This window comes from Pituophis catenifer, unplaced genomic scaffold (assembly GCF_029215685.1).
Source record: "Pituophis catenifer annectens isolate HBS135680 unplaced genomic scaffold, rPitCat1.0.hap2 SCAF_8, whole genome shotgun sequence".
Taxonomy (NCBI): domain Eukaryota; kingdom Metazoa; phylum Chordata; class Lepidosauria; order Squamata; family Colubridae; genus Pituophis; species Pituophis catenifer.
The window spans coordinates 9,696,837-9,714,789 of record NW_027256888.1 but is presented as its reverse complement, the minus strand read 5'-3'; the positions used below and the strand labels follow the sequence as shown (position 1 = coordinate 9,714,789).

General features: G+C 41.4%; 1 protein-coding gene across 1 annotated transcript in view; it reads right to left on the bottom strand.

Moving 5' to 3' along the window:
• KDR (kinase insert domain receptor) overlaps positions 1 to 17,953 on the bottom strand; it is a 71,222-nt gene that overhangs the window by 25,875 nt on the left and 27,394 nt on the right. Inside the window, exons 10-15 of the mRNA XM_070948939.1 lie at positions 12,604 to 12,760; positions 9,798 to 9,921; positions 8,268 to 8,376; positions 5,723 to 6,067; positions 4,043 to 4,189; positions 1,788 to 1,919 (exon numbers count right to left, since the gene is read on the bottom strand). Coding sequence (XP_070805040.1) covers positions 1,788 to 1,919; positions 4,043 to 4,189; positions 5,723 to 6,067; positions 8,268 to 8,376; positions 9,798 to 9,921; positions 12,604 to 12,760 — 1,014 coding nt within the window. The remainder of the gene's footprint in view (positions 1 to 1,787; positions 1,920 to 4,042; positions 4,190 to 5,722; positions 6,068 to 8,267; positions 8,377 to 9,797; positions 9,922 to 12,603; positions 12,761 to 17,953) is intronic.

The window sequence follows — 17,953 nt, the reverse complement described above, 5'->3', positions numbered from 1 at the left end:
TCATCTGAAACTCTTTCAAGCAGCTGTATCTTTTCCTAGGACCACATGTTAGTTGCAGGACCTTTTGCAATTCTCAAGAAAGATGCAGCTGCTTTAAAAAGCTGAAGACAGGTACCGTATAATGTTTGCATGGCCACGTGCTCCAAGAATGCTGTTTTTAAGCAGAGATTGGACAACCATTTGTCTGAAATGGTACAGGGCAGGAGTCTGCAACCTTAAACACTCAAAGAGCCATTTGGACCCATTTCCCACAGAAAAGAAAACACCGGGAGCCACAAAACCCTGACTACACAAAACTAGCATATGTAGTTGAATTAAACATTCTGTTTTCTTCTGAAACTTTTCTTTTCTTGGATTTATCCATGGTTGGCCTACCAGGGGTTGAAAAGCTCAATAAATCATGTGCCGGCAGGTGTCGCACATTGGCAGTTGTGACGCCATTTTTTTTTGAGTGACAGGGAGCCGCAGCAGAGGGGAGAAAGAGCCACACGTAGCTCCAGAGCCACAGGTTGCTGACTCCTGGCATAGGGTCTCCTGCCTGAGCAGGGGGTTGGATTAGAAGACTTCCAGGGACTCTTCCAACTCTCGTATTCTGTTATTCTGATTGATACTTGGCTCAAATTAAAAGAGCTATTCAGAAATTATCTAAATGAAGTATATATACTACATTTAGATAATTTCCGAGTCTGTCTGTCTGTCTCTCTGTGTGTCTGTCTGTCTATCTGTGTGTGTGTGTGTGTGTGTGTGTGTGTGTGTGTGTGTGTGTGTGTCTGTGTCTGTCTTTCTGTCTATCTGTCTGTTTCTGTTTCTCTCTCTGTATCTGTCTGTCTCTGTCTCTGTCTCTGTCTCTGTCTCTCTCTCTCTCTCTCTCTCTCTCTCTCTCTCTCTATATATATATATATATATATATATATATATATAGAGAGAGAGAGAGAGAGAGAGAGAGAGAGAGAGAGAGGGAGGGAGGGAGAATCTTCTAAATCAATCAATCAATCAATCTATCTATCTATCTATCTATCTATCTATCTATCTATCTATCTATCTATTTATCTATCTATCTATCTAACGTGTTTCCCCAAAAATAAGACCCTGCCTTATATTTTTTTGAACCCTGAAATAAGTGCTTGGCCTTATTGCCATGTGCTCAAAAGCCCGATTGGGCTTATTATCAGGGGATGTCTTATTTTGGGGAAAACAGGGTATCTGTCTGTCTGTCTGTCTGTCTGTCTGTCTGTCTGTCTGTCTGTCTGTCTATCTATCTATCTATCTATCTATCTATCTATCTATCTATCTATCTATCTATCTATCTGGCAGAACCTGTAAAGGGTAAAAATCCCTACACTGCCACGACAAAATTAAGTCTAACTTCCCTTTCTTCTAACTCTAAGCAGATGCCAACCATTAGTTGAGAAGATTCCTATGCATAAACTTTTAGTAATAAATCAGTTTTATTGAACCTTCATGTGTGAATTTGGTCTTTCATGCCTGACAGTAGAATCCACATCCCTCCTAAGTTCCAAGGTTTTCTCTTCCATTTAGATTTTGGCACTTCTCCTATGGGCTGCCATCCAGCTTCTGGACTTCCTGTATGGCCCCAGATTTGGCAGGCTTCTCCTCAGCTCTGTTTTTACCTCACTATCAATTAATCTAGAAGCATCTGGACTTGCATTAACAGCGTTAACATAATTCTAAGGAGTTAACCAGCAGAGATAACACAATTCTAAGGAGGATCGGCACAGAAAGTAAGACTTTCCAACATCAGCCTGGAAATGCATAGTGCTACCAACCTTCCACTTCAAAAAAGGCAGCTGCCTTTGTACAACCTAGGACATTGCAGGCGTGGCACATGTAAAGACCTTCATCTTCCTTTCTCACTCTTCGTATGGTGAGCCGTTGGTTCCCATCTTTCAGGACAATACCTTGTAGCAGAGACAACAAGAAGTACAAATAACTTCTTTTGCTAGAACTCCAAATGGGAGCATTCTAAAACTCCACATTACATTTTCTTTTTGAACAACTGAACTACAGAGCTGGATATAGCATTTATCTGAACCCGAGCTTGTCTGGATTAAAATCTGGAATGAGTTTTGTGATGAGGTACAACCCTAAGACATATATAGTCATGATAGTCATGATAATGATAGTCATGATAATGGAGATACAATAGGACTGAAACCAAGCCAACACAGTTCTAGCCTTAGGAGAGGCTAATTGGTACCTCCGTACCAATCTGACAACTGTAAATATAATTAATCAATAGTTGGTTGGACTTCAGGCATTTATTTTTTCCTGATGGAACTACTGTATTTTTTCGGAGTATAAGATGCACCGGAGTATAAGATGCAACTTGGTAGAGCCTTGGTAGCGCAGTGGACTAATGCACTGTTATTAACATCTGCTGCCTGCAATTACTGCAAGTTCAAATCCCACCAGGCTCAAGGTTGACTCAGCCTTCCATCCTTTCAAAGGTAGGTGAAATGAGGACCCAGATTGTGGGGGCAATAAGCTGACTTTGTATAAATATACAAAAGTATGAAGGCTATTGCTTAACGCATTGTAAGCCGCCCTGAATCTCCGGAGAAGGACGGCATATAAATCAAAGCAAAAACAAAAAACAAAAAACTTAGTTTTTGGGGAGGAAAATAAGAAAAAAACTTATTGGTGGGTGGATCGGCCTCCCAGAATACCCCCAATCAGCTGTTCCCAGAGGTGAATTTTAGCAACAGGTTCCTTGGTTGTGAGCTCTGTGCCTTGCTTTTTTTTTTTTTTTCTGCCTCTGAAACTTCTGAAACTCCATTTCAGAAAAAAATTTATTTTCTTGCCTCTGAAAGCCTCCGAAACAGCTTCGGAAAAAAAGCCTCTGAAGCTCTGTTTGGGGGCTTCTTTTCTGAAGCTTCTTTTCTGATGCTTTTTTCAGCTTCTGAAACCTCCGTTTGAGAAGCTGGGTGGGGCTACATTCGGAGTATAAGACGCACCCAGATGTTCACCCTCTTTTTGGGGGAAAAAGGGTGCATCTTATACTCTGAAAAATACGGTATATCTTTTATCATTTTTTGTTTAATCAAAGGTGGTTTTTTTGACCTTTTTTTGGGGGGGTTGGTTATTTTGTTTTGATCTACAAAAATAAATCAATTGACGAAGGTTTTCATGCTACAACCCTTCAACACGATAAACGAATTGTATAATGTCTTTTCGTGAATAAAGTCAATGATTTACTGAGATTGGAATTGGGCAAGAAACTAAGGTAGCTCTTATTAAAAGAGAGCCGAGGCGGCACAGTGGTTAGGGTGCAGTACTGCAGCTACTTCAGCTGACTGCTAGTTCAGCAGATCAGCGGATCAAATCTCACCGGCTCAAGGTTGACTCAGCCTTCCATCCTTCCGAGGTGGGTAAAATGAGGACCCCGATTGTTAGGGGGCAATATGCTGCTATTTAGTATACTGTCTTTGGTGTAAGCCGCCCTGAGTCCTTGGAGAGTGGGCGGCATAGAAATATGAATAATAAAATAATAAAATAAATAAAAGATGTAACTGACAAGCATCAGCAGGAGAGGTAGCAGATGTCAGACAAAAGGACAGAGCATTGGAATCACAGTTTTGTTTACTGAATGATCAATAAAGAGTGGTAGGAGCATTTAAGAGACATAATACCATGTTTTTCCCCAAATATGACCTACTCCAAAAGTAAGTCCTAGCTTGATTTTCACACCTGTGCCCAATATATGCCCTACCTCCAAAATAAGCCTTAATTAAGACTCCATCCACTCCAGGGTGCACAAGTAAAAATTAAGATTAGGGATGGGGGGGGTGGAGCTGCCCTACTACTTAACTTCAGACAGTTACAGCCAGGCCCCGTATACCCCGACACCTGCCTTCCTGGCCCATTTCTTCCCATTTTTTTGGGTGGCAAAAAAATAAGACAGGGTCTTATTTCGGGGGAAACACGATAGACAAAACATTTGTTGAAGAAGCAATACACTGACCATTGAAACATCAGCAGGCAATTTAATGTAAGCAATTGGGATAGAGGAGAACTTTCTCACCTGAGTCTTCAATAAGAGAATTATTGTTTTTAAACCAAGTGATATGTGGGGAAGGAATTCCACTTGCTGTGCAAACAACTTCTATTGTTTCGCCGATGTTCGTTGTCTGATTCTGAGGGTGTCCTGTAATTGTGGGTGCCACTGGTTCTGTTTGAAAGAAAGACAGATGTTAAGAGCAGGCCCTGAAAAATGGCCCGTCTAGAAAGGCAAACCTGAAAGCAACCGAAGCTTCATTATAATTAATGGGAGGAACACAATGTTAGTAGCCTTGCTAGAAGTTCTTTTCCTAAAATTACGGAATGAACACAAGTGTTCCAGCATAAATACACGGAGTTTGTTTGTGTCAGTTAATTTATTTCAGAAGCACAACCTAAATCCCTGGGAGACGTGAATATGGCCCCCAGATAAATCTGATCAAATTTAATGGTTAAGGGGAAAAAAGAACAGGGAACTAATCTGGAACGCAGTCACAATAACTCAACTTGATTTCCGTTCATTTTAAATCAGGGGTGTAAAACTCAAATTTCACTGAGGGCCGCATCAGGGTTGTGTTTGACCTCGGGGAGTCGGGGGCAGGCAGGGTATGTGGCCAGGTGGCGTGGTCAGCTAGACATCACTCATCAAAGGCTCTGTTTTTGGTTGTGATGGCCTCCTGCAGCCTCTGCCAGCAAAAACGGAGCTCAGGGAGGCCGTGCATGGCCCACCCAGGCTCCGTTTTAAGACGTGATGGCCTCCTGCAGCCCTCTGCCAGTGAAAACGGAGCCTGGAAGGGCCGCACGTGGCCCTCCTGAGCTCCATTTTAGCTGGCAGAGGCACCGCAGGCTGGCTCTTTGCTGTTTCCGGGGTGGTCCCATGGGCCATATCTAAGCACCCAGTGGGCTAGATCCGGCCCACGGGCCTTGAGTTTAACACCCCTGTTTTAAATGAAATCAAATGCACTTTTTGCTCTAGCTCCATCCATTACTTTGGGAGTGTAGTTTCTTGCACATCATTCAGGTTCCAATGCACTCTTTGGCCCCACAAAGTTGCAGAACTCAACCAATGTTTTACACAGTAAACCAATGATTTACACAACCCAGCCAACGTTTTACAGAGTACACCAATATTTTTACACAACCCAACCAATGTTTTACACTGCAAGAAAAGACACACTTTGAGAACAATCTTAACTGTATTTATTTTGGTATGCTGCCTTTTCCTCTGTATTTTCTTGCTTTGCACGGTGATCGCTCCTTAAGCGTTAAATTGCTCTAAGGCAGAGGTCTTCAAACTCCAGCTGGCTGGAGAATTCTGGGAGTTGAAGTCCACAAGTCTTAAAGCTGCCAAGTTTGAAGACCTCTGCTCTAAGGTGACCTCCTTAGACAATGATGGCCGAAACGGACAACACAACTTTCTGTCATTTGGAAGCTGGGAAACACATGAAAATTACGCAGCGATTTCCAAGCTTGCCATTCGACAAAATTTGACGGCTCTCCCTGTCCACCATACAGAGTCTTTATCTACCAATAAAACCTTGCCCCCAAGCATTTAAGAGAGAACCTTCAGTTGAAGCTAAAAGTGTATATTCACATGGGTGAACACGGGTTTTTGTTTACCTATCGTTGGACAGATTCAATCAGGGTGAGAAATAGACTGAGTAAAAACTGAACGCCACATTTCCCCATGCAGCATTGGGTTTACCGTAAACCGTGAGATGTTTGACAAGGCAGTGCCGAGTTTTGCTCTTTCTGTCCAGAGCGATGCACACGTACTCCCCGCTATCTTGGAGGGTGATATTGTGGAGAAAGAGACTCAGGGTAACGGTCTCCCTATTCGCCTTTACGGTGGTGCTGTTCAGTTTCTGGAGGGCCTCCAAATTCTTGCACACAGGCATAGGCAGTCTATCCAGGCGAGTCCCTGAAACCCGAGGGCTGAATTTAAACCAGGTGAGGCTTTCATAGGTGTGCTTGCCAGCGGTGCATTGCAAGGTTACGTTGTGCTTCTTAGTAGGCTGGCCTTGAGGCTGAAGGCTGATCTCAAGGCCTCCTGGGAATAAAAGGAAAAGGGTCAGAAAGGATCAAAAGGAAATGATCAGAGAACCATTGCCTGCCATACTCTAGGAGAGAATAATGCTGGATGAGCCTTTGAAATATTCCCAGATCTCTTCAGGGGCATTCAACACAGGAAAACATCTACAACAGTAAAAGCACTAAGACTTATATACCGCTTCATAGTGCTTTAGCCCTCTCTAAGTGGTTTACAAAGGACATGGTGGCTCAGTGGCTAAGACGCTGAGCTTGTCGATCGAAAGGTCGGCAGTTCAGCGGTTCGAATCCCTAGTGCCGCGTAACGGGAGGGGGGGACTCCCGTTACTTGTCCCAGCTTCTGCCAACCTAGCAGATCAAAAGCATGTAAAAAATGCAAGTAGAAAAATAGGGACCACCTTTGGTGGGAAGGTAACAGTGTTCTGTGTGCCTTTGGTGTTTAGTCATGCCAGCTACATGACCATGGAGACGTCTTCAAACAGCACTGGCTCTTCAGCTTTGAAACGGAGATGAGCACCGTCCCCTAGAGTCGGGAACGACTAGCACATATTTGCAAGAGGAACCTTTACCTTTACCTTAAGTGGTTTACAGAGTTGGCGTATTGCCCCCAACAATCTGGGTCCTCATTTTACCCACCTCAGAAGGATGGAAGGCTGAGTCAACCCTGAGCCAGTGAGAATCGAACTGCCAAACTGCAGGTAGCCGGCAGGTAGCAGAATTAGCCTGCAATACTCCACTCTAGTCACTGTGCCACCATAACTCATGCAAATCACTCTGTCAAAGCCTCAGCCCCTTTTTACGTGTATGAAAAAGGGTTTTGATCAAGCAATTGTGACTGTCATCTTAGCTGCTCCTGGAAATATTGGAGATGAGCAGACTCTGTTTCTACTCGCTACTTCAAGGATGGTCCACCGATTGCAAAGAACATTCTTTCAACCCAGAGTGGGTGGAACTGAAACTTCTTCCCTGAGGAAAGTTTTAAGGAGGGATGCCAGAGGTGGCATTCAACAGGTTCTGACCAGTTCTGGAGAACCGGTAGCAGAAATTTTGAGTAGTTCAGAGAACCAGCAAATACCATTTCTGACTGGTCCTGCCCCCATCTATTCTCTGCCTCCCGCATCCCAGCTGATCGGGAGGAGATGGGGATTTTGCAGTAACCTTCCCCTGGAATGGGGAGGGAATGGAGAGTTTACAGTATCCTTCCCCTGCCACGCCCACCAAGCCATGACACGCCCACCAAGCCACGCCCATAGATCCGGTAGTAAAAATTTTTGAATCCCACCACTGAGGGAAGCCATAAGCCAGACATTTGACACCAGCCATCCATTTCAAATTCTAAAACACCCACCCCAAAATCTGAAATATTTTACCCGTTTTGAACCCACCAAAACAGACTGGGGTTTTCCTTGATCCCAGCAAACTCGGGCTTCTTGCCATGATCATTTGGAAAGTACTGTATTTTTTGGAGTATAAGACGCATCTTTTTCCCCAAAAAAAGAGGGTGAAAATCTGGGTGCATCTTATACTCCTAATGCAGCCCTGCACAGCCTTGCAAACGGAGATTTCAGAAGCTGAAAAAAGCTTCAGAAAAAAAGCCTCAGAAATGAAGCTTCAGAAAAAAAAGCCTCTGAAAGGCTTTTATCTAAAATAATATGGCAAGCAACAAAAGAAGAATCAGTAAAGGTTCTAACCAAACTATGTTAACAAATCTGGAGAATGACACAATAGCCAACAGATGGGAAGAGGTTAATCTACATACCAATACCAAAGAAAGGAGATTGAACAGAGTACAGATAGTCCTTTAGAAAAAAAGTCTCTGAAAGAAGCTTCAGAAAAAAAGCTTCCAAACAGAGCTTCAGAAAAAAAAAAAAAGGCTTTTTTTCTGAAGCTCTGTTTCGGAGGCTTTGAGAGGCAGGAAAAAAAGGTTTTTTCTGAAACAGAGTTTCAAAAGTTTGAGAAGCTGAAAAAAAAGCAAGGCACAGAGCTCACAACCAAGGAACCTGTTGCTAAAATTCACCTCTGGGAACAGCTGATTGGGAGTATTCCGGGAGGCTGATCCACCCACCAATCAATTTTTTTTATTTTCCTCCCCAAAAACTAAGGTGCGTCTTATACTCCGAAAAATATGGGATTTCACAAATAACCAACAGGGAGGCATACTTAGAAAAATGTGATAGATGGGTTCGGAAAGCAAGACTTACTAGTGACATGAAAGGAGATGATTCGTTCACCTTCTCCAGCTTTATTATTTGCTACGCATCTGTACAAGGTGGAGACATTTGCTGCTTGAACGGTGAGGCTGCTAACCGTCTGCAAGAGATCAAGTCAAGTGGTTTAAGGCTAAAGTCTTGAGCTGGCTTTTTGCAAAATGAGTCAGTGGAACATGTCATCGTGTTAGTTTAGCCAGGCTATTCCTTCTACTGCAACACAATCCACCTTTGTTGGATGTATTGGCATCTGAAATTTAGATGGTCAGTTGACTACCCTCTGCGATGAATAGAAGTAAAACTGTTTATCATTTCTCAAGTCTCTTAATAGAGAGCTTATTGTTGTCCATAAAAATCCAGAGATGAAGTGAAGCCTGAAAAACCAGCACATTCTCCAGAAATATCTTTTGATATCACACTGATCCCTGACTCATGTAAAACTTAGACTTCCTGAGTTCAGAATGAATTTTCTGCTAAGAATTGATTCATTGACCTAAGAAGCATAATACAATTATTATTAATAATAATACAATTTTGTATTATTTTGTATAGAAATTCGAATAAATAAAATAAATAAATAAATAATAATATTGCTTAAAATAATATTGCTTAAAATTGCAGCCTAAGCTATAAACGAAACTGCATACTTACTGGAGAAAAGCCATTATCTTATGGGGCTTAACACCAAGTAAACACTAATGTTATTGTGTTATGTTATCTGTTATCATTATCATCATTTCTATATTGCTTCTCATATCATATTAAAAATCTCCAGTTAAAACGCCATTTCTAACTAAACCCAACTGCTCAGTTTCAAATCTTTTAGATTTTACCTTTTATAAGTGTTTTGAAAACCCTTTAAAATTAACATTTCAACGCATATATTTATGATAATAAATGTTAGGAATGATTAATATTGGTAACAAAAAAAATACTTGCCAAGTTTTGTTTAGCTTGATGCATTATGCTATCAAATCTATTTTACCACTAAGTTAATGAGGTTAAATGGTAACTAAGACCAGCAGGTAACATTCTGGAGGGCCTTCTCTGTGGGGGCTCCTACCCTCTGGAATCAGTTGCCCCCTGAGATAAGGAGAATCCATGACCTCAATGCCTTCCGTCGTGCCCTTAAAACCCATCTTTTCCAGCAAGCCGGGCTGGCTTAAGAAGAAATTTTTAAATTCTTTTAATCAGTTTGTGATTTCTTAACTTTCGGGCCAAATTTATATATATATTTAACTGTTTTTAATATTTGTATTCTATGTTCTTATCTTGGCTGTACACCGCCCTGAGTCCTCAGGGAGAAGGGCGGTATATAAATTGGAAATTAAATTAAATTAAATTAAATAATCATTTCTCAGTTTTCAGTCACGGGATTATGTCATTTTCTGTTTTATGCACGGAGTTCTTTATTTATATGGCATTTTGTTTAAGCCCAGCGAGATTTGCAATGTAGCACCTTAAATTCTACCGCCCAACTTTCCACCAGCTTTGCAAACAGCAAATAAGAAATCAATGTCTCACCTTCATTTTCCCAGCAATAGCAACAAATTGATCTTTTAAGATCTCAATTTGATTTCCTCCTCTTCGGTCTGCTATGGTTTTCCATTTCTTACACGCATAGGGATTATTCCCCATTCCAGCTTGGCTGAGAAAAATCAAAAACATTTCATCTTACACTCGTATGCTTTGCTAAGGAAATGATCACAAAAAAGTATCACAATTGTTAATAGCAGGTGGCAAAGGTTTATGGAGATTCTCAGTCATCCAAGTCATGGTTATCCCAAGGTTATCCCAACTTTCTGATTTTCCTTTGAAGACATTTCACGCCTTGGATGAAAAGCAAAGAAGCTTCTTGGATGAGAAGCGAAACCTTTTCAAAGAAGAACCAGAAAGTCCACTTGCCTCTTGGGAAAAAAAAAGAAGAAGCAGGTGGAAAAATACAATTTTTCCTGCAATGTTTATTGTGCAGCATTGTGGAGCATTATCTCTCCAATATGCTAGGATTGTTAACTGGCCAAGTATCTTGACCCTATATATATATTTATCTAGACCTTTTGAGTGTTTTTGTTTTTATTGTTTTAAAAAGGTTTTAGCATCTTTGCTGATCTTGCATATATTAACCGCAACTAGAATTGTATTGGCGCAACAATGGAAAAATGATGAGATTCCGTCTGAGAGGGAATGTAATTAAGAAAATATTAGAATGTACAGAAATGGATAGACTAACACTCACTATTAAGGATAAAGAAGAAACTGAATATATTTTGATATAGGACAGGGGTGAAATCCAGCAGGTTCTGACAGGTTCTGACAGGTTCTGGAGAACCGGTAGTGGAAATTTTGAGCAATTCAGAGAACCAGCAAATACCACCTCTGGCTGGCTCCAGAGTGGGAGATTTTGCAATATCTTTCTCCCAGGAGTGGGGAGGGAATGGGGATTTTGCAGTATCCTTCCCCTGGAGTGGGATGGGAATGGAGATTTTGCAGTATCCTTCCCCTGCCACGCCCACCAAGCCATGCCCACCAAGCCATGCCCATAGAATTGGTAGTAAAAAAATTTGGATTTCACCACTGCCTCAAGGTAAATTTTCCTTATTTTGGCCAGCTCAACCCAGTTAGATATTAAAGGTAAGAAATAGTGTTTTTGCAAATAAAACCCCCATTCACAAAATCAACGAATCGGAGCGAATTTTGTTAAAAGAAAGGCAAAGGTTAACATGGAAATCAATTATTTCTCTGGACTACCCAACCTTGCATAGGAAATAGTTAGGCACCAAAGGAAGACGACAGACAGGAAGTTGTTTTCAAAACAACAACAGGAAAACAGATTCCCTTTTCTTTTTCTTTTTTTTTATTCTAAAAGGAAGTCTGTTCTTCTGCAAAATTCAGATAAGGGAAGTGAAGTGGCCCTTGGTCTGAAGCGACTTCTACCACTCCTACCATCAATCAAGGGGTTTCCGCTGACATTCACTTTCATAGAGATAAGATACACAGCCAAATGAAGGCCTGGTTTGCCCCAGCAGAGAAAACTGGGGTAAAACATTACAGATCTGTTATATGTATCCACAACAATAAAAGCTTCCAAAGCAGAGAGCCAGCAGCCCCCTCTAGCCAAAATCTGGCACACAATAAACCTGGAGGGAACCTGAGTAGTTTTGACTTGGGGCATAACCGGATGTAGACACACAGTATTATTTATTTATATATATTTTACATTTTCAAACCACCCGTCTCCCTCAAAAGAGGAGTTCTGGGTGGTACATTGAAATACAAAAAATGAAAATGTTAAGAGTCAAAATTATGAGTTAAACATTTAAAAAATTATAATAGTTTTTTTTTTTTTAAGGAGGCAAGAATAACCCTGTTAAAAATTGGTGGGGAAAAGGCAAAGGAAGGATTCTCATGGCACTAAGTAACCTAGGGGTGAAATCTAGCAGGTTCTGACAGGTTCTGGAGAACCGGTAGCGGAAATTTTGAGTAGTTCAGAGAACCGGCAAATGGCACCTCTGGCTGGACCCAGAGTGTGGTGGGAATGGAGATTTTGCAATATTCTTCCCCTGGAATGGGGTGGGAATGGAGATTTTGCAGTATCCTTCCTCTGGAGTGGGGAGGGAATGGGGATTTTGTGGTATCCTTCCCCTGGAGTGGGGTGGGAATGGAGATTTTGCAGTATCCTTCCCCTGGAGTGGGGAGGGAATGGAGATTTTGCAGTATCCTACCTCTGGAGTGGGGAGGGAATGGGGATTTTGCAGTATCCTTCCCCTGGAGTGGGGTGGGAATGGGGATTTTGCAGTATCCTTCCCCTGGAGTGGGGTGGGAATGGAGATTTTGCAGTATCCTTTCCCTGCCATGCCCACCAAGCCACGCCCACCAAGCCTCACCATGCCCAAAAAAGCCACGCCCACAGAACCGGTAGTAAACAAATTTGGATTTCACCACTGAACCAACCCCACAAGTCCGTGCTCTTTTCGGCTTCCCAAGCATAGCCACGGAGCCACATTTTAACCCTTTTTCCAAAGGCTAGGAAAGGTGGCTCAGTGGCTAAGACACTGAGCTTGTCGATCAGAAAGGTCGGCAGTTCGGCGGCTTGAATCCCTAGTAGGTCATCTAAGTCTCCTGTATGAGCAGGAGGTTGGACTAGATGACCTTCAAAGTCCCTTCCAACTCTGTTACTGTTACTGGGGCCTGCCTTACCTCCGGGGGAAGTATTTTCCGAAGGATCAGAAGAGATTTGTCAAGAGATCTCCAAACAAGTCCCACACACAATGTATTTGTACAAAAATCAAATGCGGGAAAAGCAATAACCAGGAAATGGCGTTCTGCTTACTGTGGATTGAAAGTGCATTCTTCCTCCAGTTGCCAGTACCACTGAATGTGGCTCACCCTTGGGACCGCATACACTGTGCACGTGAGAGTTTGGGTGGAGCCATACTTGTAGGAATCCACAGACGAAAGGAGAGCATTCTCCCCGATTTGAGGTGGAACTGCCAGAGGAAAAGATAAGTAAATGAGCAGCAATCAGCAGGAAGCAGGAAGCAATCAGCAGGAAGAGCCGAGGTGGCGCAGTGGTTAGGGTGCAGTACTGCAGCTACTTCAGCTGACTGCTAGTTTATTTATTTATTTATTTATTTATTTATTTATTTATTTATTTATTTATTTATTTTTATTTATTTTTATTTAATTTTATATACCGCCCTTCTCCCGAAGGACTCAGGGCGGTGAACAGCCAAAGGTAAAATACATAGAATACAGAAATTGAAAAGCAATTTAAAATATATTAAACAATTTGGCCCAACAATTAAAATACCCCATTTAAAATTAAAATTAAAATTAAACAATTGGAGAAGTTAGGCCAGCCCGGCTTGTTGAAATAAAAAAGTCTTGAGGGCCCAGCGGAAGGTACGTAAATCCGGGATCGTCCGTATAAGACGTTCCAGAGGGCAGGTGCTCCCACAGAGAAAGCTCTCCCCCTGGGGGCCGCCAGTCGACATTGTTTGACCGACGGCACCCCGAGGAGCCCCTCTCTGTGGGAGCGTTCTGGCCGGTGGGAGGCTCTCAGTGGCAGAAGGCAGTCTCATAGATATCCAGGTCCTAAGCCATGTAGCGCTCTAAAGGTGGTCACCAACACCTTGAATCGCACCCAGAGGACCACTGGAAGCCAGTGCAGCTCGCGCAGGAGAGGTGTTACATGGGAGCGCCATGACGCTCCCATAATCACCCGCGCGGCCGCATTCTGCACCAGTTGGAGCCTCCGGGTGCTCTTCAAAGGGAGCCCCATGTAGAGAGCATTACAGTAGTCCAGGCGGGACTAGTTTAGCAAATCAGCAGATCAAATCTCACCGGCTCAAGGTTGACTCAGCCTTCCATCCTTCCGAGGTGGGTAAAATGAGGACCCAGTTTGTTAAGGGGGCAATATACTATTTAGTATACTGTCTTTGGTGTAAGCCGCCCAGAGTCCTCGGAGAGTGGGCGGCATAGAAATATGACTAATAAAATAAATAAAAATAATAAGCAATTCTATGAGAAGTGATGGACACGTATTGGAACGTAGACCTTTGATGAACATTCATTGTTCATCAAACAGAAATCCACTTAATCAGGGTAGCTCATCACTATTTCCCATTTTTGCTCTTTCACTGGCTAATAAAAAATGTCTAGCTATAGATTTAAAACCTGAACTGTTCCTATTGGGTTATCTTACCAGAGAAATTTAGTAAGGAAAATATATATTTGATTGTACATGTGATAACAGCAACGAGGAACGTGCAAAGATGGAAAGCAGAGAAAATCTCTATGGAGCAATGGTGGGTTTCAAATTTTTTTACTACCAGTTCTGTGGGTGTGGCTTGGTGGGCATGGCTTGGTGGGCGTGGCAGGGGAAGGATATGGTAAAATCTCCATTCCCTCCCCACTCCAGGGAAGATTACTGCAAAATCCCCATTCCGTCCCCAATCCAGGGGAAAGTCACTGCAAAATCCCCATTTCCTCCCGATCAGCTGGGACTTAGGAGGCAGAGAATAGATGGGGGTGGGGCCAGTCAGAATTTTTACTACTGGTTCTCCAAACTACCCAAAATTTCCGCTACCAGTTCTCCAGAACTGGTCAGAACTTGCTGAAACCCACCTCTGCTATGGAGAAAGAAATAATTAAGAAAATATTGGATTGTGCAGAAATGAATAGATTGACTTTGATACTTAAAGAAAGAGAGGAATCGGAATATTTTCAGATATGGGGGCAATTTTATTATTGGTTGGAGAAGAAATATACATAGAGTAATATTGTAAAGAAAGCGGGGAGAAATGTTATAACAAATGAAATGATAAATATTAAGACATGAGTAAGAATTGAGGAGTAGGGAGAAGACACAAAAGATGCACGCAGATGATACGCTGATGGACTGATTGTGTACTGTATGTTTGTTTGTTTATAAAAATAAAAAAACCTTTTTGGGAAAAAAAAAAGAAACAACGTCTAGCGTTCACTTTCTGTTACTGAAGTCTTTTCATTAGAGGAAACTTTGATTTTTGGAGTTTTGAAGCTTGAACGTTGGATTCTGAAGCTTGATTTAAAGCAAACCCCTCTCCTTTCTCCCTCCCTCCAGATTTTAGGGTATTTCTGTTAAGGCTGTCAGATGTAAATGCCTTATTCTCTATTGTGTAAATAATGTATATATGGGACATCAGGGGTTAACTTATTCTTTGGATTTTAATGTATTCATAATTTACCACTCCCATTCCTGGCTCCACCCCTTGTATATATAAGGAGCCACCCTCACCATTTTCTTTGCTTCTATCTTGAATATTCAGCGAATATAGAATGCCTATTATTATTAAAGAGAAATATATTTAAATCTCTAATTCTTATTATCTTTATTGAGTCTGATCCTGAAAATATTTCAACAAGCTGGTAGCAGAGGATGGTTAATTGACTCAATAAATAATTAAAAATGTCTAAGAAAGATAGGCCCAACACCAGGGCCTACAACAAGGAAATAGAAACTGAACAAGAGATGATCAACGAATCCACTAACGCGATTTCGAGAGAATCCGAAGAATACACCACTGAAGAAGAAGAACTGATAAATGAAAATAATGACCAGGAAGAAATCGAAATAGAAAATAACGAACTCAGGTCAGAGATATTGAAGATACTAAAAAGCCAGAAGAACGATGAAAGCCTCATCGCGAACCTCCAAGAAATGCTGAAGAACAACGGAGCAGCGAGAGAGAAAAACGTCGTTAAAGAAAAACCCAAAGATCAAAAAACTGTGAGTGAAATGAATACTGAGAAAGTCGTTGTAAAAAAGAAAAGATGTGATCCCGCGCGAAATTTTGAATGGCAGCCATCTTGGTTTCAACGAACTTCAAAAGAGAATGGAGCAGAGCCAATCAAAACGCTCAGTTCAAAATTTCTGGCGCGAAAAACGCTATCAGACGACGAAAGTGAAAAAGAAGACTCAAACTCTTCAGAAGAACCAGAATCAGAAAGTGAAGACGATTTAACAAAGTCTCAAGTAAAGTCAGCAATAAAAACGCTTTTTGCTGCTTTTGGGCCAAGATTGAAAATTTCCAAGGCACCAACGAAGAAGCAAGAGATCAAACCGACAACTCGAGACCTGCACGCTCCCATCCTGACTTCGAAGGCGACGACACCTGAGCCCAGAGAGCCATGCCGATTCCGTCCTACACCGCAGACCGGATCAAGTGTCAACGCACACGAAAGAAAGAGAAGAGCTGTCGCCACCACCAGAACCCCTAAAACCGAACCAGAGACCGACTCATCTGAAGAGGAGCGGAACGAGAGAGCTGAAATGGAGAGAACCTTCCACGACGACGCCAAGGAAGAAATGAGCAACGCGCATGTGCAAAGCTACGTAGACGGCCCCGAAAGACTTGAACTGGCCAGAGAACCGCGCAGACTCGTTGCGAGCATCCCCATGCCGTTCTGTAATTTCCTGCACTTGCGAGACCACGGACTGCCTCAGGTTGTAAGTAATGGACAAAATAATGTGGGGAACTTACCCAGTGACTTCCCAAAACTTAGAATTGATGGCATTAATTTACAAGAGTGGTATCAACAGCTTCAGGTTGTCTTTATGAAAGAAAATTTACTATTCTTTATAACTAGTCCTCCAAGAAGACCTTGGACTTTAAAAATAGATTGTTTACATCATAGAGCATTTTTCATAATAATATCTAGCGTATCTCCTGCAATGTATCATAGCATCAAATCAAACCTAACTGTGTCAGAAATAATTCAATGCATGTTTAATCTATTTCACAGCGATAGCGTAGCTACAACTACAAGAATGTCTAAGGATTTCTTTTCTTCTAGAGTGAAACCAGGGGTTTCTATAAGTGAGCATTTGATATCTCTAAACAAAATAAGAGCTGAGCTGCAATTGAGGGGGGAAGTGATTTCAGATCAAACAATGAAAAGTGTTATTATCAATTCACTTGATCCATCATGGGATAGCTTTATGTCACACTTAGATACTATTAATTTAGGATATTTAACCATAGAAAGTCTATCTAACAAATTGATAGCAGAAGACAATTCAAGAAAAAATCGTTCCAGTAATCAAACAGAACACAAATCTTTCAGGAAAGTAGCTTTCCAAGAAAAATATAATGAAGCCTTTAGATGCCACAATTGTGGGTCCAGGGAACACAGTAGAAGAGACTGTCCCAAAGTCTCAAGGGAGAGACATAGGCCAGAATATAGGAGCAAATACAATTATAGACAGTCTTCCACAGATAGACACAAATATAGAAGCCCACCAAATTACAGAGAAAGTAGAGGGGGTAGAGAAAATTCAAAAGAGAGAAAATCTGGGTCACTAAATGGACTAAACAAACAAGAAAGCACCAAAACACAACAAAATGAGAACAATAATTGGCTTATTGATTCTGGTGCAACCAATCACACCACTAACAACAAAAGTATATTATCTTCATTTACAGAAGATAAGTTTGTGATAAAGGTAGCTAATCAAGAAAAGGTTCAAGTATTAGGCAGAGGAAATGTGACCTTGCCTGGTTTAGGTAAAATAGAGGGGGTATTATTAATCCCAGAAATACCTCATAACATACTAAGTGCCATAAAACTAAGCAGAGATTCTGACATCAATATAGTTTTCTCAAAGGGGAAAGCAACTTTAGAGAAGGACAAAACAAATATAGGCACTGTGATGATAAAAGGAGGTCTACCCTATCTGATAACGAAAGAAAGATGGTTACATAACATTGATTCAAATATGGAAGATTGTATTGAAGCAGATGATGAAAATGTTAGTAACATTGACAATGATGAATGTAAAATACCTCATGATCACAAAAATACACACAATGAGAAGAAACCAAAAATAGGTAAACCAATTCATGATGAGTGTGCTCACATCTTACATAGGAAGTTAGGACATGCAAGCTTTCCTGTAGTTCAAAAAATGACTGAACACGCAGAAGGTGTCAAAATAAAAAATTGTGAAAATTATTTGGAATGCTCAGTATGTAAATCCACCAAACTAAAAACCAGTCCCAGACCAAAAAAATCTAACAGATCAACTAACAATATTTTTGACTTAGTACATATGGATTTAATTGGTCCATTAACTCCATCAATTACCTATAGAAAACGTTACTTTCTAACAATAGTGGATGATTATAGTCGCTATGGTT